Source organism: Oryctolagus cuniculus, chromosome 3 (genome assembly GCF_051225735.1).
Source record: "Oryctolagus cuniculus isolate XC-2025 breed Fujian yellow rabbit chromosome 3, ASM5122573v1, whole genome shotgun sequence".
NCBI lineage: Eukaryota > Metazoa > Chordata > Mammalia > Lagomorpha > Leporidae > Oryctolagus > Oryctolagus cuniculus.
Genome location: NC_142869.1, coordinates 109,125,714 through 109,145,403, shown reverse-complemented (window position 1 = coordinate 109,145,403; position 19,690 = coordinate 109,125,714). Strand labels below are relative to the sequence as shown.

The 19,690-nt window shown below is 43.7% G+C and overlaps 1 protein-coding gene across 12 annotated transcripts in view; it reads left to right on the top strand.

Moving 5' to 3' along the window:
* Positions 1-19,690, top strand: part of MGAT5 (alpha-1,6-mannosylglycoprotein 6-beta-N-acetylglucosaminyltransferase) — a 379,218-nt gene that overhangs the window by 240,231 nt on the left and 119,297 nt on the right. For all 12 annotated transcript variants that reach the window (XM_051849614.3, XM_051849612.3, XM_089329303.1 and 9 more), the window contains exons 7-10: positions 583-744; positions 5,180-5,349; positions 8,466-8,600; positions 18,295-18,428. In XM_051849614.3, the coding sequence (XP_051705574.1) occupies positions 583-744; positions 5,180-5,349; positions 8,466-8,600; positions 18,295-18,428 (601 nt within the window). The remainder of the gene's footprint in view (positions 1-582; positions 745-5,179; positions 5,350-8,465; positions 8,601-18,294; positions 18,429-19,690) is intronic.

Sequence of the window (19,690 nt, the reverse complement as noted above, 5' to 3'; positions counted from 1 at the left end):
TCTGTATTTTAAATTGTGTTCAGCTGTGGTGGCAAAACTGTATTCCTGCCCTTTAACTTCATTAGCAAATTACAAGTGTCTGTTTGTTTGGACTGGGACAAAACATGAGCGTGTATTTCCGTATTTATCTCTGTGGACAGAAAGAGCCTTGCTGGCATCCTGCGCGATGTCTCTGGTATCCCATTAAGAATTGATTTCAGTTTTCCCAGGAGTTGACTGCCTGGCCGTGGAGCCAAGTGGCACCGTAAATTTGGACCCAGAGAATTTCAAGGTACATCAAGCACACTCGTCGTAAAAATTGAACTTGAACGTAGCTCAAGGCTTTGCGGTGACTGTGCTGCCTCTCTTGATTTCTAATTTTCTAATGATGTCCCTTGCAGCAGAGCAGCTGTCTGGAGTCCCTGCTTTCATTTGCAATGCTGGGACCCATAAGTGAAAGCTGTGCAGCCGACGGGACTCTCTCTCTCAAAGCCCTGGACTTAATTGACAATCTCTTTCAAGTTTTCAAATGTCACATCATGAAAACCATTATGCTTGCTGGCTTTTTATCTTCTATTCATTTTATGAACTTTCTGTTTCCAGGCAGAAATTCGGACAGATTTTAATATTCTCTACAGTATGATGAAAAAGCATGAAGAGTTCCGGTGGATGAGACTGCGGATCCGGCGCATGGCTGACGCGTGGATCCAAGCGATCAGATCGCTGGCGGAAAAGCAGAATCTTGAAAAGAGAAAGCGGAAGAAAGTGGGTTCCTTACTAATTCGGTTCCGTGAGATGCCAGTTTGCTTTGAAAATGTGATTTTTGCTTGGAAACAAGACAGAGAAACAGCCTGTCTCTGGTGGTAGTCTTGTGGGGTGAACCTGCTTAGTCTGTGGTACAATCGCTTTTGGGTTTGCTGTCCCCAGTTGCTCTTCCTTGGCAGGTACCCAGTGAAGCTTCTTGGATGATGCTAACAAGGTATTGGTGGTGCGAGATTGTCCTTTGACCCACCTAACTGTCTCTGTCAGACTAACAGCAACCTTTTTCTCATTCACCTGAATCCAGCCTTCTAGAACTTTATATAACATCATTGGGACAAATACAGAATTTTTTTAAAAAATTTTAAAGATTAATTTATTTATTTGAAAGGCAGAGTTACAAAGAAGCAGAGATGGAGAGAGAGGTCTTCAATCCGCTGGCTCACTCCCCTCATGGCCACAACAGCCAGAGCTTGGCCTATCCGGAGCCTGGAGTTTCTTCCAGTCTTCCATGCGAGTGCAGGGGCCCAAGGACTTGGGCTGTCTTCCAGTGCTTTCCCAAGCCATAGCAGAGAGCTGGATAAGAAATGGAGCAGCCGGGACTCGAACCGGGCCAGGATGGGATGCCGGCATTGCAGACGGTGGTCCCACGCACTGTGGCACAGCACCAGCCCACAAATGCAGATTTTTGTTGTTTGTCAGCCTTGGGCTTTGGATGGCCTGTGAGTTGTTAATGGCTCTGCCTGGTTAGTGCCTCTGCTTACGTTGCCAGGACAGAGATACTATATTAACTTGAGCCAGTTTGTTTTAAATTCATAAGGAGATGCTTGGAAAACCTCCAGAATACCTCTAGGCGGACAAGATCGTCTAAGTTATTAGTGATAGAGTAAGTGACTTGGCTGTAGGTAAACTGTTCTGATATCAGAACTGAGCAAAGTAAACAGCTTGTTCCCTCTTCCAAGAACATAGAAATGAGTTTCAGATTCCTAAACTGATGAATGTGTTACCTTTTGAAAAAGAAAAATTGAAGGAGTTTCAAAAAGTTCATGGAAAATGGGATTGACCTATTTTATTTTGGTGCAAAAAAAAAAAAATCCAAAGCTAGGCACAGTTTTTTTCTAATACACATTTTTCATATGAATTTTTAAAAAACCCCGCTGAATGCACAGATTTCAGAATTTTTTACACCAAGAATATCTGACCTTTTAACTCCACTCTTCCCCAAACTTTCTGAAGCCCTGTCATGAAAATAGACTTCCTGCATCCCGTGTCACAGTTTGATGGATCCGTTTTGCTTGGAAACCTTGTCTGAGACAGCAGGACCAAACATTCTGGCACCAAATAGTCGTCGTATGAAAGAGCCTGTGGTCATCTGGGGCATGTGAGCTGTAAAAAGAGGTTAAAAAATTCTTAATAATCCAGTGGAGTAATGTACAGGATTTACGGTTAGGTTAAAATATGTCAGTTGAAGAATAGTGTACATTATTTTTAAAAGAATACTTTTTTAAAATTTTTCTTTAAAAATTTATTTTGCTTGAAAGAGTTACACAGAGAGAGAAGGAGAGGCAGAAAGTGAGAGGTCTTCCATCCACTGGTTCACTCCCAGTTGGCCTCAATGGCCGGAGCTGTGCCGATCCAAAGCCAGGAGCTTCTTCCGGGTCTCCCACATGGTTGCAGGGGCCCAAAGACTTGGGCCATCTGCTGCTTTCCCAGGCCATAGCAGAGAGCTGGATTGGAAGAGGAGCAACCGAGACTCGAACTGGAGCCCATATGGGATGCTGGCACTGCAGGTGGCAGCTTTACCCGCTATGCCACAGCATGGGTCCCAAGAGAGAGAACATATATATCTGTATTTACATATACAAATAAATATCTACATATACTCATATAAGATAAATGTTTCTTGTTAGTATTTTTTTAAATGGAAAGATAAACCATGGAATTAAAAAGAAGGATGGTGGTGATGGTTGCACCGTGTGAGTGTACTTAGTGCTACTGATGTGTACCCTTAACATGGGAAGTTTTATGTTGTGTGCATTTTACCACACTAAGTTAAAAATGGGCAAATGAAAGAGAGGGAATCGCAGGGAGAAGACAGCTATGGAATCTGGGTTTGTCTGGAAATACCTTATTTTGTGCATTGACCCTGGAACTGTTTTATGTTAATAATTAAAGAAAGTTTAATTGCCAAAAACAAAAAAGTGCCATACCTAAAAAGCACAAGGAAAGGGGAACAAATGACCTGACTATACATCCATCCAGTTCAGATGTGAGCACACAGAGAGGACTCGTCTTCTGGCCTTTAGAACACATAAAATGGAACATTTCTGTTGGGATATTGTGACAGGAGAAAAGGACTACACCAGTGTGTTACTTGACCAATTGTGCGATTTGTTACAGTATTGATAGTCCCATTCTGAATCTGTTGTGAATATTGGGAAATAAATGAGTAATGATGTAGTGTCTTTGAGAAAGTTGATTTTTTTCAGTGTAGGAGGCTTGAAATAACCAAGTGTTATGTGAGAATGCTGTAATTCTGAATTTACATTGGAAATATTGGTAGGATCTCATGATTTATTTAATCTTTGAGGAAAAGTAAATTTCCTAGGTATGGCTACTGAAAGGGCCTACAAATACTGAATTAATTAGGGACCCCTGAGCTCCAGAATTTTCCAGAATCTTTAAATGCTGTTTACGCTAGGTGGTATAAGAAGCTATTGGGAAAATGGCTCATTTGAGACAGAAGTTATGTAGGATGAGCTTAAAATATCATGTCTTACCTAAGAGCTAAGAAGCCAGTTTAAATGGCTTCTCAGACAGTTGGATACTCTGTGAGGCTAATGACTGGGATTTATTGAAACACATGAAATATGCTTATATCCATGATTTGGTTTTATAATTAAAGAACCAAAGAGATGGTAGATCATCATTAGAGTACGCTAGAGAACAATTTGTAGTTCTAAAAACTGGTAAAGAGAAGCATAAAGTTTTTAGCAGGCCAATTTTCTGTAAACTGCCCCTCAGGGTGACCCAGGCATCAGTAAGGGGTAGTTGCTCTTCACTGAAATGTTCCCAGCTAAGGAGTAAAGAAGGGATGATCAGATACTATGCTTTTGCAACCAACCCCTGATGGATTATTAGTTCTTGTTAGTGGTTATCATTGGCTGCTAACATGCCCAGATACAAGACATGTTCCCATAGCACCACTTAGAAAGTTGATACCAAAAAAATTCTGAGTTAAAACATGGTCATGTCTGTAGATACAATTATTAATTTACTGCCAGGGATTGAAGAATCTATTGCCCGAGGATCACCATCAACAAAATCCAGATTGTAGGAAAAAATATTAGAAATACAAGCCAGTGTCTTTGATAAATTATACATCCTCTCTTAGGAAAAAAGTGATGGGGGACTGTGTATGTTAAAGAAGGATAAGGAACTACAGTGGATGTGCTTGGACTTCTGAATCACACAGCTGCACTTAAGAAATTAAGAGAGTTTAAGTGTGAACACTAAGCAGATATTGGGTGATACTAAGGAATTGGCTTCTCTAGGGAAAAGAGTAGTGTTGTGGCTGTGTTTTTTAAGCAAAGGTTTGTTTGTTTTAGAGATACATGCTGAAATATCTACAGAGACAGGACATGATGTCTAGAATATGCTTCAAGCTAATCTGGAGCAGTTGGGAGGAAATGAAGGGTGTAGAATAAGATTAGGCATGAGATTACTGAAGCTATGTGGTCAGTACATGAGGACTGTCTGTATTGTGATGTCTGCTTTCTGTGCACTGGAAATTTGCCATGGTAGAAGATTAGAAATACTCCATCTGTGGGAAAATGCCCAGTATTTTTCAAAGATACTATATTATCCAGGTTGACTTTCCTTTAATTCCGATTTTACAGATATTCTCTGAGTATTAAAAGCAGTGTTATCACCGGACCTTTTGCTCATAGCTGTACCAAGTGCAATAATGATGCTATTTCTATACTTAAGATGCCAGGATCCACATCAAAGTTCCTGGTTTTGAGTCCTGGCTCCTGCTCCTGACTCCAGCTTCCTGCTAGTGCATACTGTGGGAAGCAGAAGGTGATGGGTCAAGTATTGAGGTTTCCACTAACCACGTGCGAGACCCACATTGAGTTCCTGGCTCCTGGCATTGGCACAGCCAAGCCCTGGGCACTGTGGTTCATTCAGGAAATAAACCAATGGATGAAAATTTGCTTTCTCTTGGTCTCTGTTTCTCTCTAACTTTGAAAGAAAAACAATTTTTAAAAATGATTCCCTTCCCTCCTTTGTACCTTTTAGGAAAACAGTTCATCTCACACTATCTTCCCTTAGAGTTTAAGCATGACTTTGGAGTCTGTTGGCTGCTTTTTGGTGCATTACTGCAGAGTGTGTACTTGGTTGTGTGCGGCTCAGAATATGCCTCTTTTTTGTTTTCCAGGTGCTGGTTCACCTGGGCCTCCTGACCAAGGAATCTGGATTTAAGATCGCAGAGACAGCATTCAGCGGTGGCCCTCTTGGTGAATTAGTTCAGTGGAGTGATTTAATTACATCCCTGTACTTACTGGGCCATGACATTAGGATTTCAGCTTCACTGGCTGAGCTCAAGGAGTAAGGAGATTACTTTTCAATTTTAAAATCTGAATACACAAAAGAAATTGTAAACTCTTAAAGCCCTCTATTAGTGTGTAATTTCTTGTGGAGGAAAATGAAAGTGATAATTCACTAAACAGGAGATAAGAAGATTATTTTCAGGAGCTAAATACATACACTGTGAAAAGGATAATATGTTTTCATTGTAGCTGCAGGCTCCCGAGGCTTCATAAATGAATGCCAGAAAATGCAAACTAAGGAGCTTATTCTTTGCTGTTACAGGTGCTTCCAACATCTGCAGCACAAGAAATTATTGACTTTGCTAATTCCCTGTCTCTTGGTGCAATTCATACCATTGCCTACTCAACATCAAGCTTTTCAAATCTGAAAACAGGGGAGGTTCCTGTTTATAATTTAATTTGGATAAAAATGAGTTTCCTAAAGGCCCGGATCCAGTCCCTTTTCAATTAGCCAACTTCCAACTCCAAGTCTGGTACCTCTACCTGGGTTTTCTATAGCACTGATATTTGTAGCCTTTTAATCCCTCTCCGATTGACACAGCTGGCTGAGCAGGAACTCAGCTCCCCTTCACTCTTGGATAACTGCCCATGGAGACTTTCTACCCGACAACCAGGTTACTGTGTATTTTGTCAACTATTCGTCAAATATTTCCAGATAAAATTGCTAGGTGAGCATTCTGGAAATGAGAGGGATGTTCTAACCAAATATATCCCACCCTGTTCCTCTTATATTGTGTAGACCCAGAGAGGCCACACGTGTTAGGTCCAGGATGCACACTTGCTGGGCAGTGGTGTGTTGAGATAAAAAGAATAACACCAGCCATCACTTGTTCATGATTTTCCTATGCCAGGCACCATAATAAAGGCCGCAGTTCCCACAGTGGTGTCAACACTGTGACCGCCATAATGGTGATGAGGACTCTTACAGTTAGCCTTTGTTGACTGCTTACTGCTTGCCAGATATGAGCACTTCAAAGTGTTTTATTGAACCCTTACCACCTCCACATTGGTGCTGCCACTGTCAGCATTTTAAAGGTAAACCGGCAAGGAGTTGTTGGCTGTAACATGGATAGTGTGTGGGAAGCCTGGGTTTCAGCTCTGTGTCTACTGACTGTCACCACAGATCTGTGGCTCCTTTCAGGGCTGAGGTCTTCTGCACACATAGTCACCACTCTGTTCCTCTCAAGAGCTGCCTTCTGCTTGCTTGAACACACATGGGTGGGGTAGGCACACCATCGCTGAAGAGGATGCATTCATAGGCTTTGCACTTGGTCATTCAGTGCCTTCCGTGGCCATGCTTTCTGTACGGGACATACACAAGTGACTAGCATGTGGTCAAGGGGCTTGCAGTCTGTTGATAATTACAACTAATGTATGACAGCGTAATTATGCAAATTACAGTTCTGTTAGTGCTAACTGAGGTATAGATGCTGGGATGTAAGCACAGGGTGCAGGAAGCAGTATTATTCACTCTGGTTATCACATAGGACATAGAACACTGTGGCTGCTCATGTAACTGTATATTGAATGAATGAGTGGGTGTGTGAACAAATGGAGTACTGTGGCAGTCTCAGGGACGAGTGACAAGTGGGGAGATCAGGAAAGGCATAGTAGGGGTTCATTGAGCTGACCCTTTGTGCAATGATGAAGGAAACATCTGTAAGAGCTCTTTGCACATTGAGACCAGGACTGAATGTGTTTTATTGAAGGTAAGTCATGGGAAGCAATGTAGAACAGTGGTCCCCCAATCTGCTTGCATGTTAGAATCACCCAGGGGTCTCGTTTTCAGTTTTATTTGAAGTTTGGGATCTTTGTAGATGGCCATGTGCAGTCTATAGCCTCAGTGAAAGCACCAGCTCTGGGGTAGGACACAGCCTATTATGCTCTGATGGCCCAGGTACGCCAAGGGACGGACAGGACTGGGAACCCCCAGACACAGGGCGGCCCTGTGGTCAACACACTGGGCTCAGCAGTTTGTGGGAACACAGCCACATCCATAGCTTCTTGTCTATGCCAGTGACAGAGCTGAGCAGTCAGAACACAGAAAACATGACCCGTGACAATTAAAGTAGTTCATTTTTCTGCCCCTCTACACAAACTTTTCTGCCCCTTTACACAAAATCTCTTCTTGGGAAGAAAGTGGTCCTAAAGAGCTCTTAAATCTTGGAAACCCAGAGGAGAGGGAGAAGGGGGCCTGAGGTGGCCCTGTACAGAGCCGGGAACTCGGAGTCCTGTGGGTGACTCTTGAACTTCCTGGTAGGATGTCCACAGCCTGGTGAAGGATTCCTGTGGGGTTTGAGTCAGGATTTGCGGCCACACTGACGACTGGTTTCTGAGAGAATGGCAGTGTGGGGAGTTGTTCCTAACTGCCCCACGTGAAGTTGGTGTACTGTCAAGTGCATGGTCACTCTCTGAGTGCTGGGGTGCTTTTGTATTTCTGGATGGGTGGATGGTGGGTAGGACAAAGGGTGTGTCCAGTATTTCCAGAAAAAAATCCCTAGAGTGAACATTCTAGAGATGAGAGGGGTGTTGAAATCACGCATGTCTCATCCTGCTCCTATGGTGTTGTATATGACCTTGGCTCCCAAAGAAGTCTCTTGAGTTCGGTGCTGGTTGTGTAATAGTGTCTAGATGGAAAGAACTCTTTGAGTAGGAGGAAAACTAGGGGGCACTGCAAGAGAGTACAGAAAGAAACAGTACTCTAGAGGTCAGGAATTGCAAACATTGCTAGAAAGAGGTGTTGGATCAGTAAAAAAAGGAAGAAGGATATTATCTTTGTACCCAATTCTTCTTTGTTCTGGAGGGTAAGGAAGTGAAAGATTCAAAGAGATGAAGTAATTCGTCCACGGTAGCACAGCCATTACGGAGTGGAGGTGAATTCACACCCAAGTTGGTTTTAAAGGCTGTGTTTGTACTCACCATTTGCTTTTTCAAGAGTTGGAATCAGCGCTCAGGGTTGGCTCTGAGTTTGAATAGGTAGCAGATTAGGAGGGGCCAGGCTGGCATCCCCAAGAAGGATCTGGAGGATGGTGATGTGCTTGTTCAAGTTGGCACATATAATGTCTCAGACTGAATGATGTCCTTTTTAACCTCTCTCTTCTGCCTTTTCCCTAGAATAATGAAGAAGGTTGTAGGAAACCGATCTGGCTGCCCGACTGTAGGAGACAGAATCGTGGAGCTCATTTATATTGATATTGTAGGACTCGCCCAATTCAAGAAAACCCTTGGACCGTCCTGGGTTCATTACCAGTAAGTCCCACATGCTGTTCTTACTTACGTTTTCAGCTCTTTTTTGTTCATACGGGTTGCATGGTTGCAGGCAGAAAACGCTTATCAAATGTCATCTTTTCAACTGTATGGAGGGCATTTATCTTTCCTAATTGAAATTCACATTCTTCCCAGTGACTTTCTACCAGGGCCATTTGTTATTTTCATTGATTTCTTGAAAACAGAACAAGCGTCCAGCCTCCTTTATACCTGCCCTGTTCCTTAGTGTTCCCTCTGCCCATACCAGTCTCATCTGCTTAATCAAATAAGGATTCTGATAAAATATGACAGTGTCATTTCTCATGGTCCTCAGATTGGGAATGATGCTTTATTTCTGTTACCTTTTCCTTCATCAGTATTCTTGTCATTCTCCAAAGCGGGAGAGCTGGGATCCCACGTCTGCGTGCTGAGGTCTTGGGCTTTTCAAGACAAACCCATGGGTAGTATGACCATGGGGCATGTGTGCTGTTACTTAGTTGAGTAGCTGAGCCTTTCCTTGGATGTGGGTTTGAGATCCTGATTCAGTTCTCGAACGGATTTTCCATAGTACACAGATGGAACACTAAATGACATCGAATTACATTTTGAAATGTGGTAGCTTGCTTTCCATCCTTTCCATCTTTGTGAGAAAAGGCTGGTTTACTGCTGCTCTCTGTGTCTTCAGTACTGGCAGGCAGGTTTGACAAAGCCTCCACCTTCAGCAGGCAAAGGCCTAAAGTTTGAATTTAATGATGATGCTTTTTAAATGTTTGTTTAGTTGAAAGAGTTAGAGGGAGAGACGGAGTGAGAGCCCATCTGCTGGTTCACTCCCCAAATGGCCACAATGTTGACCGTGGCCTGAGCCAGGCTAAAGATAGGAGCCATGAAGGCTGTCCAGGTCTCCCACATGAGTGCCGGGGCCCAAGCACGTGGGCCGTCTTGTGCTGCTCTCCCAGGTGTGATACCATGGAGCTGCACTGGGAGTGGAGCAGCCGGATTTGAACTGGCACTAACGTGGGATGCCGGCACCACATGCGGCAACTTAACCTGTTGCAACGGGTAGAAGCTGCCAATAATAATATTTTTCAAAGAAGTGTCATGTGTTCGTGTTTGGCTATCTGCTGTTTATCACAGTTGACATTGCTTTTATTTGTAGTCTATAAAAATTATTATAAAGGTGAATAAATCTAAACAAAGATGGTATTTTAGTAGTGTAATAATACTTGAAATTGGGTGAAAACCTTGAAGACTTGGTAAACAATGTACCAGTTGATAGTACATGTTGGCTATAACGGCTTGAACAGTGTTTAGTCCTAAAATAACACTCTAAAAATCTTCTGGTTATTTGGGCTCAGAAATCTTTGCACGTGTTTCTTTCCTGTTATTGAGAAAAGAGGTTGATATGACGTTCCAGCATAGCCATTCAGTGAGTTCTAATGGCCTAAGCTAGGTCCTCCTCGCTCAGGGTACAGTTTAATCTGATTAACTTCAGCCCCCAGGTGTGTGAGGTTGGAGTTCCTTTAGAATTTAAACAGAAGTGAAAATTGAAAATATTCGGCATCTTCTCAAAACCAGAGGTGGGGGAGCTTAGAGAGAAATGCCCGGCCTGTGAATTCCTGTGAGATCTTCTTTGCAGCAGCAAGAAATTTTTCATTCAGCAGTGAGCTCATAGCTTAAGCAAAGGCATTGAGATTGATAGCAAAAGTAAACAGCATAGTCCTACAGCGCCACTAAAAAAAAAAAAAAAAAGCCAACTTTAAAATTTGTTTTGGGCCAGGATAACAATCTACCTCTGACATCAGCTTTTTCCTGTGCTTTGGTTTGTCTGCTGCTTTAACTCTTCATGAATCATGGACTATCAAATTTGTTTTTCTTAGTTATGTGGAAGTAACCATCTTTATTGCTGGTTAATAGGCCAAGACATAAATACTACTTTTTTTTTAAGCAGCTCAACTTGAAAAAAAAAAAAAAAAAAAACTGGTAGAGCTGTTTTCTGGCATTTTTGAATGGCAGACATCTGATTAATGTGCAGAGGAAGCTGGGCAGTAGGGACTTCCCAGCACTCACATAAGAAGGGCTGTTTGGACAGGAGAATATTCTCGGTGGTAGTCCTCAGGTCAATTACAGGGATGCTGTCATTATTAAAATGGTTGCCGTTGATTGGCATTTGATTCTTGTTGGAAGAAAAGGCACCATCTCAGAGGGAGTTTTGTGGAAGAGTGTTCTATTTTGTCTGCCTGTCTTTACTAAATGGTCAATGCTAGTGGTATTAGCTGGCAGGAGGTCTGTTAGTGTTCCAGCCCTGCAGCCTCTGTGCTGTGATGAAGCTAAGATTCCATCACAAGGCCAAGTAGGTCCTCTAGAAAGTTTCTAGCTCATTTCTTTTGCCTTTAGAAATTAGAAATTGCCAGGGCTCTGTATTCATTTTGGGAGATGGTATGTGTCCCACTAAATGTAATGTTGTCATTAGGAGCGAAGGCTTGAGTCCTGTTGATCTTGGAGAGTTATTGGGAAATTCTACCCAATTTACAGAGGGACCCTGGAAAGTCAATTAGACACTTACTGAATACCTATATGAAGCTATTCTTCAAGGTACTGAGTAACTCACAACCTTTTTATTTCATGTGAGGTCTTTGCTGAGCATTGAGGACACACATGAGTTAGTAAGTAAATGTATGAAAAAAGCATATTGTGACAAAACTGCCTGGGTTTGACATTTACACCAAAATAAGTTTTATTTATTTTTAATTTATTTTTTCTCAAATAAACCTTTTATTTAAGGAGTACAAATTTCATAAGTGAATTTTAGGAATATAGTGGTTCTTCCCACCATACCCACCTTCCCATCCTCATTCCCATCCCTCCTCCTACTCCCTCTCACATTCAAGCCCCATTCTCCATTAAGATTCATTTTCAATTAACTTTATACATAGAAGACCAACTCTATATTAAGTAAAGATTTCAACAGTTTGTGTATGTGTGCGCACACACACACACACACACAACTGTTTCAGAACAAGCTTTACAGTTAATTCTTATAAAACAGCTCAATGAAGACAGAAGTCCTGCATGGGAAGTAAGTGCACAGTGACTCCTATTGTTAATTGAATAATTAACACTCTTATGTATGATGTCAGTGATCATCCAAGGCTTTTGAAATGAGCTGCCATGGCTATGGAAGCATTTTGAACCCACAGTCTCTGTTAGTATTTAGACAAGGCCATAAGCAAAGTACAAGTTCTGCCCTCCCTTCAGAGAAAAATAGATCCTTCTTTGATGGCCACTTCTTTCCACAGAGATCTCACTCACAGAGATCCTTCATGTAGGACACTTTTTGCCACAGTGTCTTGGCTTTCCATGCCTGAAATGCTTTCGTGGGCTTCTTAGCCAGACTAGAATGCCTTAAGGGCTGATTTTGAGGTCAGAGTGCTATTTAAAGCAATTTTCATTCTGAGTCTATTATTATTGCTAGACACTTAATCCTATCTATATGATCACTTTAATGCTTAAGATGGTATTTTTACCATCCAGCTTAATGGGATTTGGAGTCCACTGGCAAGTTTTTTAAACTGTACTCTTAGAAGTAAGTCTGTAGGAATGTATGCAGAACTATGTAGCTTTATAGTTACAAACTTCCTCCTCTCTTTCTTATGCCCACTCTTATTTTTTACTGAGATCAATTTCAATAGACTTTATACACATATGATTAACTCTATGTTAAGTAAAGAGTTCAACAAATACTATGAAGAAGTAAAAACTGTTCCTCCACAGTTGAGACAAGGGCTGTTTAAGTCATGGCTTCTCAAAGTGTCAGTTTCACTTCTATTTGCAGATGACATGACTCTTTATATAGGGGATCCAAAAGAGTCCAATAAGACACTATCGGAACTCATAGAGCAATTTGGTAAAATAGTAGGATATAAAGTTGACACACAAAAATTGACAGCCTTTGTGTATACACAGACCATGCCATGGCTGAGAAAGAACTTTTAAGATCAATTCTATTCACAATAGCTACTAGAAATCAAATACCTTGGAATAAATTTAACCAACATTGTCAAAGATCTCTACGATGAGAATTATACAACATCAAAGAAAGAAATACAAAAAGATACCAAAAAAAAAAAATGGAAAAATCTTCCATGTTCACAGATTGGAAGAATCAATAGCATCAGAACATCCATTCTTCTGAAAGCAGTTTATATATTCAATGTGCACCAACCAAAATACCAAAGACATTCTTCTCAGATCTTGAAAAAATGATGCTGAAATTCCTATGGAAACACAGGAGACCTTGAATAGCTAAAGCAATCTTATACAACAAAAACAAAGCTGGAGGCCTCACAATACCAGATTTCAGGACATACTACAGGGCAGTTGTAATCAAAACAGCCTGGTACTGGTACAAAAACCAATAGATAGACCAATGAAACAGGATAGAGACACCAGAAATCAATCCAAACATCTACAGCCAACTTAAATTTGACCAAGGAGCTAAAACCAATCCCTGGAGCAAGGAAAATGTCTTCAACAAATGGTGCTGGGAAAACTGGATATCCACATGCAGAAGTATGAAGCAGGACCCCTACCTTACACCTTACACAAAAATCCATTCAAATGGGATTAAAGACCTAAATCTATGACCTGATACCATCAAATCATTAGAGAACATTGGGGAAACCCTGTAAGACATTGGCAAGGCAAAGAGTTCTTAGAAAATACCCCAGAGGCAAAGGAAATCAGAAGCCAAAATTAACAAATGGGATTACATCAAATTGAGAAGCTCCTGTACTACAAAGTAAACAGGAAAGTGAGGAGGCAACCGACAGAATGGGAGAAATTACTTGCAAATTATTTTTAATTTTTTAAAGTGTTACTGATTTGAAAAGCAGCAAGAAAGACAGATCTTTGATCCAGTGATTGATTCCCCAAATACCTACAAAACTTTGGCCAAAGCCAGAATTTGGCAACTCAATTCAGGTCTTCCTGCATGGGTGCCTTGGACTCAAGTAGTTGAACCATGACCTGCTGCTTTCCAGGGTGTGTATTAGCAGGAAGGTTAATAGTGAACAGAGCCCAGTTTTAGCCCCAGGCAGTCAGATATGGGATGTGGGAATCCAAGCAGCGTCTTAACCACTATATCAAATCCCTGCCCTAAATTTGTCCTTAATTCCACTTTCCATGAACGTTTTAAAACACTCTCATACTTGAAGATATAAGTAGTCCAAGACATGCCAGTGTTTTACATCAAACTTCAAACTAGAAAGTATATCTTGACTGAGCTTGTGAGCACCAATCTTAGGGTAGCGTCCTGGAGAGCAGAATGTTCCAGGAGTGCCCATGGCAGGAAGGCCAGTTGCCTTGGGCATCCAGGCAGATACTTCCTTAAGTCAGGAGTCTACTCCTTTTTCTCCAGATACACAGAAGGTGTTACAGAGACGGCCTCAATGTTAACAATACAAACACAGTTCTAACACAGAGGGAGAGAGTGCTTGATGAAGGAAAACTAATGTTAGACTTCCTGTGTCATAGAAAAAGGTCTGTGTCTTGTCACTGGTTTTAAAAATAAACCTAGATAAACTAGAAAATAAACAATCACAGGGCCACCTCTGTGGTGTAGCAGGTAAAGCCACCGCCTGCAGGGCCGGCATCCCCTATGGGTACCTGTTCAAGTCCTGGCTGCTCCACTTCCCATCTAGCTCTCTGCAATGGCCTGGGAAAGCAGTAGAAGATGGCCTAAGGCTTTGAGACCCTGCACCTGCATGGGAGACCGGAAGGAAGCATCTGGTTTCGGATCAGCACAGCTACAGCTATTGCGGCCATCTGGGGAGTGAACCAGTGGATGGAAGACCTCTCCCTCCCCCTACACCTCTGCCTCTGCCTCTCTGTAACTCTGCCTTTCAAATAAATAAATAAATAAATATTTTTAAAAAGAAACAATCCCTAAGCCAAAACCTCAAGGAAAAGGACATAGAAACATCCCATCACTGGAATTGTCCATCCCTGAGAGCCCACATCATGGAACTTACATCTGGGTGCTCTGCCCAAGTCCAGGCCTAGGAGATGGGTCCCTAGCAGTCAGCTTGGTCATTGGAGTCCAGTTGTCCAAGTAAAACTAACAAAGATAAAACTTGAAGTTCAAACCATGGCCCCGGCCAGAGCTGGAAGGGCATGTAGACTCAGTCAATGGCCCCTATGTGGACAAAGCCAAGGCCTTCAAAGCAAGGCTTCTTAGGGCAGCTGGCAGCCCTCTGCTCCCTGTGGTGTCTCCACAGAGCACAACACTAAGGCCTTGGCTTGGGCACTGGTGCTGGTGAACCCCAGCGGGCAGGAGCTACATCCTGTGGTGTCCATGAGGTTGCTCCCCTTTCCTCCCTCCTCCCACAGTGACCTTCAATACAGCCCTGCTGTTTCTGAAAGGCTGCCAGTCTTCCCCAGAGAGGATAGACTGGACCAGCAGTTCCTTTCACATCCCATTTTAAAAATAAAAACCAAGTTAAGAAAAAGGTAGGGATGGGAGGCAGACATTTCGGTGCACATGTTAAGCCGCTGCTTGGGACTCACACATCCCATGTCAGAGTGACAGTTCGAGTCCTAGCTACCCTGCTTCCAGTCCAGCTCACTGCTAGTATAACTGGGAAAGCAGCAGAAGGTGGCCTAAGTACTTGGGCCCCTGATACCCACATTGGAGACTCAGATGGAGCTGCAGAGTCCTGGCTTCAGCCTGGCTCAGGCACAGCTGTTGCAGGCATTTGGAGGTGAAGCAGCAGTTGAAATATCTGCCTGCCCCCTGCCCCCTCTCTCTCTCACTCACTCTCTCTCTCTCATTCTCTCACTCTTACTCTCTCTCTCACTCTCACTCTGTCTTTCCTTTTACAAAATGTATTTATTTGAATGTTTTCTATGGAGGGGTAAGAAGTATTTTGAGTTACTCGGAAAGTAGGGACCATAGGCCCTAGGAGGTGTCTGGGTGCCGGATGTTCTTTTTGCTGCACTGTGGGCTCCCATTTCTGTCTCTGTCGTTTGCCAAGCTAACACCGTGCCCTTGTTGATGTTGTGGGAGTCGCCACTGTGATGAGAGAGTGTTGGGTGAGAACCACTCAAGAATCCCACACGAGGAAGTTCTTTCTGGGGTCAGCTTGTCTTTCCCTCTGTGTCCGTGGCCTTCTCTCTCTTGTCCTCCCTCCCTGGGCAAGCAGCAGCGATTCCTGATGAGAAAATGAGCGCACAAAAATCTCAATTCATGATTATGCTTTTCAGAAAATCTGGTGTTTGGATATTTTTTTTTTGTTAATAAAAAGTTGGAAGAAAGACATTGTAATGGTGGGGAAAGGAGGAATGAAGCTGAAGCAGACCCCAAGAGGCTGTTGGCATCATCTGATTCTAGAATGTGGGCTCTAGTCTGTCTTTACTGCACGTGTACCAGTCCAGTGAAAGGTGGAAGTCGTGTACCCGCAGCATCGGAGCTGCTGGAATTGGCCGTCCAATGTGCCGAGAATCGGCCATGAAATCGGCCCCACCGACATCGATCTGTTTTGTTTCGGTGTGGATTCTTGTCTCCTGATGGGTGATTCTTGGTGCGCTCTGAGGGTTTTTGTCCACAGGACCAGCCAGCAGATGCTGTAGACTTAGCGGGTCATGTGTGGACTCTCCGCTGTTGGATTGTGAAGTCATCAAGGACTGTACACCAGCAGAGGGGGTGTGGCTGCGTCCCAGTGCAGCTTGACTCATTGCTGAATGTTTGCTTATTTGCAAGAACAACAGAGAGACAGAGACAGATCTTCCATCTACTGGTTTGCTTCCCAAATGCCCACCTAAGGGAGGGCTGGGCCAGGCCACAGCTAGGAGCCCAGAACTGTAGAATTTCCTCCCGATCTCCCAAGTGGTGGCAGGGACTCTAGCTTCGGAGCCATGTGTGCTGCCTCTCAGGTTGTATTAGCTGGAAGCTGGATCAGAATCGGGACTGGAACTGCCGCTCTTAGAGGAGAGGCAGGTGTCCCGAGTGGTGGCTCAGTCCCCTGCACAACACTGCCAATACCCAACTTCAATGTGGAGTGTGAAAAATTTGAATTTTACATAGCTTTCATGTTTGACAAAAATACTGGTTTTTTTTTTAACTGTTAAGAATGTAGAGGTCATTCTTAGCTCTCACGCCATACAAAAATGGGCGGTACAGTACATTGGGCTTACTGTGTTGTCAGGCATTGGTAGGAAAGCCAGGGGAAATGGCTTCCATTGGCTTCTTTAGGCTCTGAGAGAAAGCAATAAGCTGCTTTTATTATCAGATGCATAAAGATCACTGCTGTCCTTAAATGAGATTCTAAAGTATCTTAGTCCATTTCATGTGCCTGAGCACTAGAGGCTGAGAACTCCAAGATCCAGGGGTCCATACCTGGTCATAACACAGCACAGGGCATGAGCCAGTGAGACAGGGCAGGTGTGTAGCTCGGGGCTTGCTTCCTCCTCTTAGAAAGCCACTCATCCTGCGGTTGGGGTACCCCCCACCCTGTGACCTCGTCTCTAGTTACTTTCTTTTTTTTTATTTTTTTATTTTTTTTATTTTTATTTATTTATTTTTTTTTGACAGGCAGGGTGGACAGTGAGAGAGACAGAGAGAGAAAGGTCTTCCTTTGCCGTTGGTTCACCCTCCAAGGGCCGCCGCTGCAGCCGGCGCACCGCGCTGATCTGATGGCAGGAGCCAGGATCCAGGTGCTTTTCCTGGTCTCCCATGGGGTGCAGGGCCCAAGCACCTGGGCCATCCTCCACTGCACTCCCTGGCCATAGCAGAGAGCTGGCCTGGAAGAGGGGCAACCGGGACAGAATCCGGCGCCCCGACCGGGACTAGAACCCGGTGTGCCGGCGCCGCAAGGTGGAGGATTAGCCTATTGAGCCACGGCGCCGGCCCGTCTCTAGTTACTTTCAAGGCTGCACCTCCAAATGCTGCCTCCATTTGAATTTTGAGATTAAGTTTCTTTTTTTATTTTTTTTTTAAGATTTATTTATTTACTTGAAAGTCAGAGTTGCACAGAGTGAGAAAGAGAGGCAGAGCGAGGGGGGGGGGGTCTTCCATCCATTGGTTCACTCCCCAGTTGGCCATAACCATTGGAGCTATGCCGATCCGGAGCCAGGAGCCAGGAGCCAGGAACTTCTTCCAGATCTCCCACATGGGTGCAGGGGCCCAAGGACCTGGGCCATCTAGGATTAAGTTTCAAACACACGAGTTTTACCACTTTACCAAAATCAAATGCCCTATTTAATTGATGTGATTGTTGAATGATGACTAACAGAGATAGTACGTATCATGCCCTTTAAACAGAATATAGCTGTAAAGATGGCAGATCTTTGTTTCTTCAGTAACTGTTGTTTGGCACCTGCTGTATACGCAGCCCTGGCTGGGTGCTAAGTGCACAGCCATGAACATGGAAGTCCTCTGTTGCAGCATTCTAGAAACTTCTTTAACCTTGTTCAAGTCAACCCACCTGGAGCAGGTGTTATATGGTGTGAGAGGGCTCGGGCTGTGCAGTCACAGTTGTAGATGTTTGGCTCTACTGAAACCTCCTGAGTCTTGGCTGGTCCTATTTCTAATTAAACACGTACGTCTGGTTTTGGTAGACCCTGAAATAAGGGCTGGACATTTACCTTTGGACAGTGGGGTCAGGGTTGTGGTTTCACACAAGTGACGGCTTGTGTCTTTCAGGTGCATGCTCCGAGTCCTGGATTCCTTTGGTACAGAACCAGAGTTTAATCATGCTAACTATGCCCAGTCCAAAGGCCACAAGACCCCTTGGGGGAAGTGGAATCTGAACCCTCAGCAGTTCTACACCATGTTCCGTGAGTATTTCTGCTTCGTGTGCTTTCCAGGGTGTTAGTGGCCCTAGACATCCCCCTGCCATCTCCTGTGGGTCTGTGCCCAGGATGCTAAGCCACGTGCGTGTGTGCTGCTGAACCTCATTCCTAGGGAATGACTGAGTTATTTTGTTTAAAAGGGAACTGAGAGTCCTCGTGAGTAATTTGGAATATTCTGGAGAAAAAAAAATGTTCAGTTTGAGTGTTATTGGGGGCATTTGGGGAAAGACTTTGGGCCGCCTTTGGATTGGCAGGTGCTCAACATGTCACCTACCACATAGATGGCAGCTAGGTCCCTGCATCATTCAAAAGGAATGAGATCGTCCATGTGGATTCCTTTTCCAAATACCTAAACCTAGATGAGTTAAATAGCAAACTCTCAAGAGTTGCACCTTTTGAAAATGGAACTATTTTAAGCTCAATCTTGTTCTCATGCTGACTTGGTGTCATTGTTAATAGCAATTTTCTTTGTATTCTGTTCTGCTGGGTGGTGGTACTGGGCTGTCTGGCCCCTACTGGGAGCCTCTTAGGAACTCTCTCTCCCTGCCCCTAGCCTCCTGGCCAAATAGGTAACTGAGGACTCTGAAGCCAAGCTAAATTGGACAGTGTTTGTGCCTCAAATAAATTTACTTTGCAAGTCAGTAGACCTTGGAGATGAGGTCAGTCCACTTCTGGAAATGACAGTTTGCGCAAGTTCAGTGTTGAATGTGAATACTCCAGTTGGAGAACCCTGTTCTCCAGTGCCCCCAGCACAGTGGTCACGGGGGTTCCAGTCTAGAGTTAACTTCTGTGGTCTGCATCTGTGTACTTTGTAAAGACCTGAGGGATGCCACCCTGCTTCTCCCCCTATGCAGCCCCCGCAGGCGCGCCTCTTCCCACGTTTACATTACATAACAGCATGTGTCGGACAAATGCTCAGGTGCCCAATATGAGAAGGGAGAATTCAGAAAGAGGACAGATAGTGAGGGGAGTAACTGTAAAAATCTGCTCAGGCTTAAAGGTCGTGTGTAGCTCAGACTGGTGAGAGTGTGCCGGGTTGTGTTGTGAGCAGTGTCGTTCCTGGAGCTCCATCACCCTGCCATTGCTGCCTGTCTCTAGGGCACAGATCAGGGGCCAAACTAATTTTTGGCTCATTAGGTGACAGATGGCTGACAGCATGATGAGACATGGTTGGAGTTAGCCCGTGGTCTGACTTGGCAGTGTCATTTTGAGAGACTGGGATAAGATGGTCAAAATAACCTATGTAT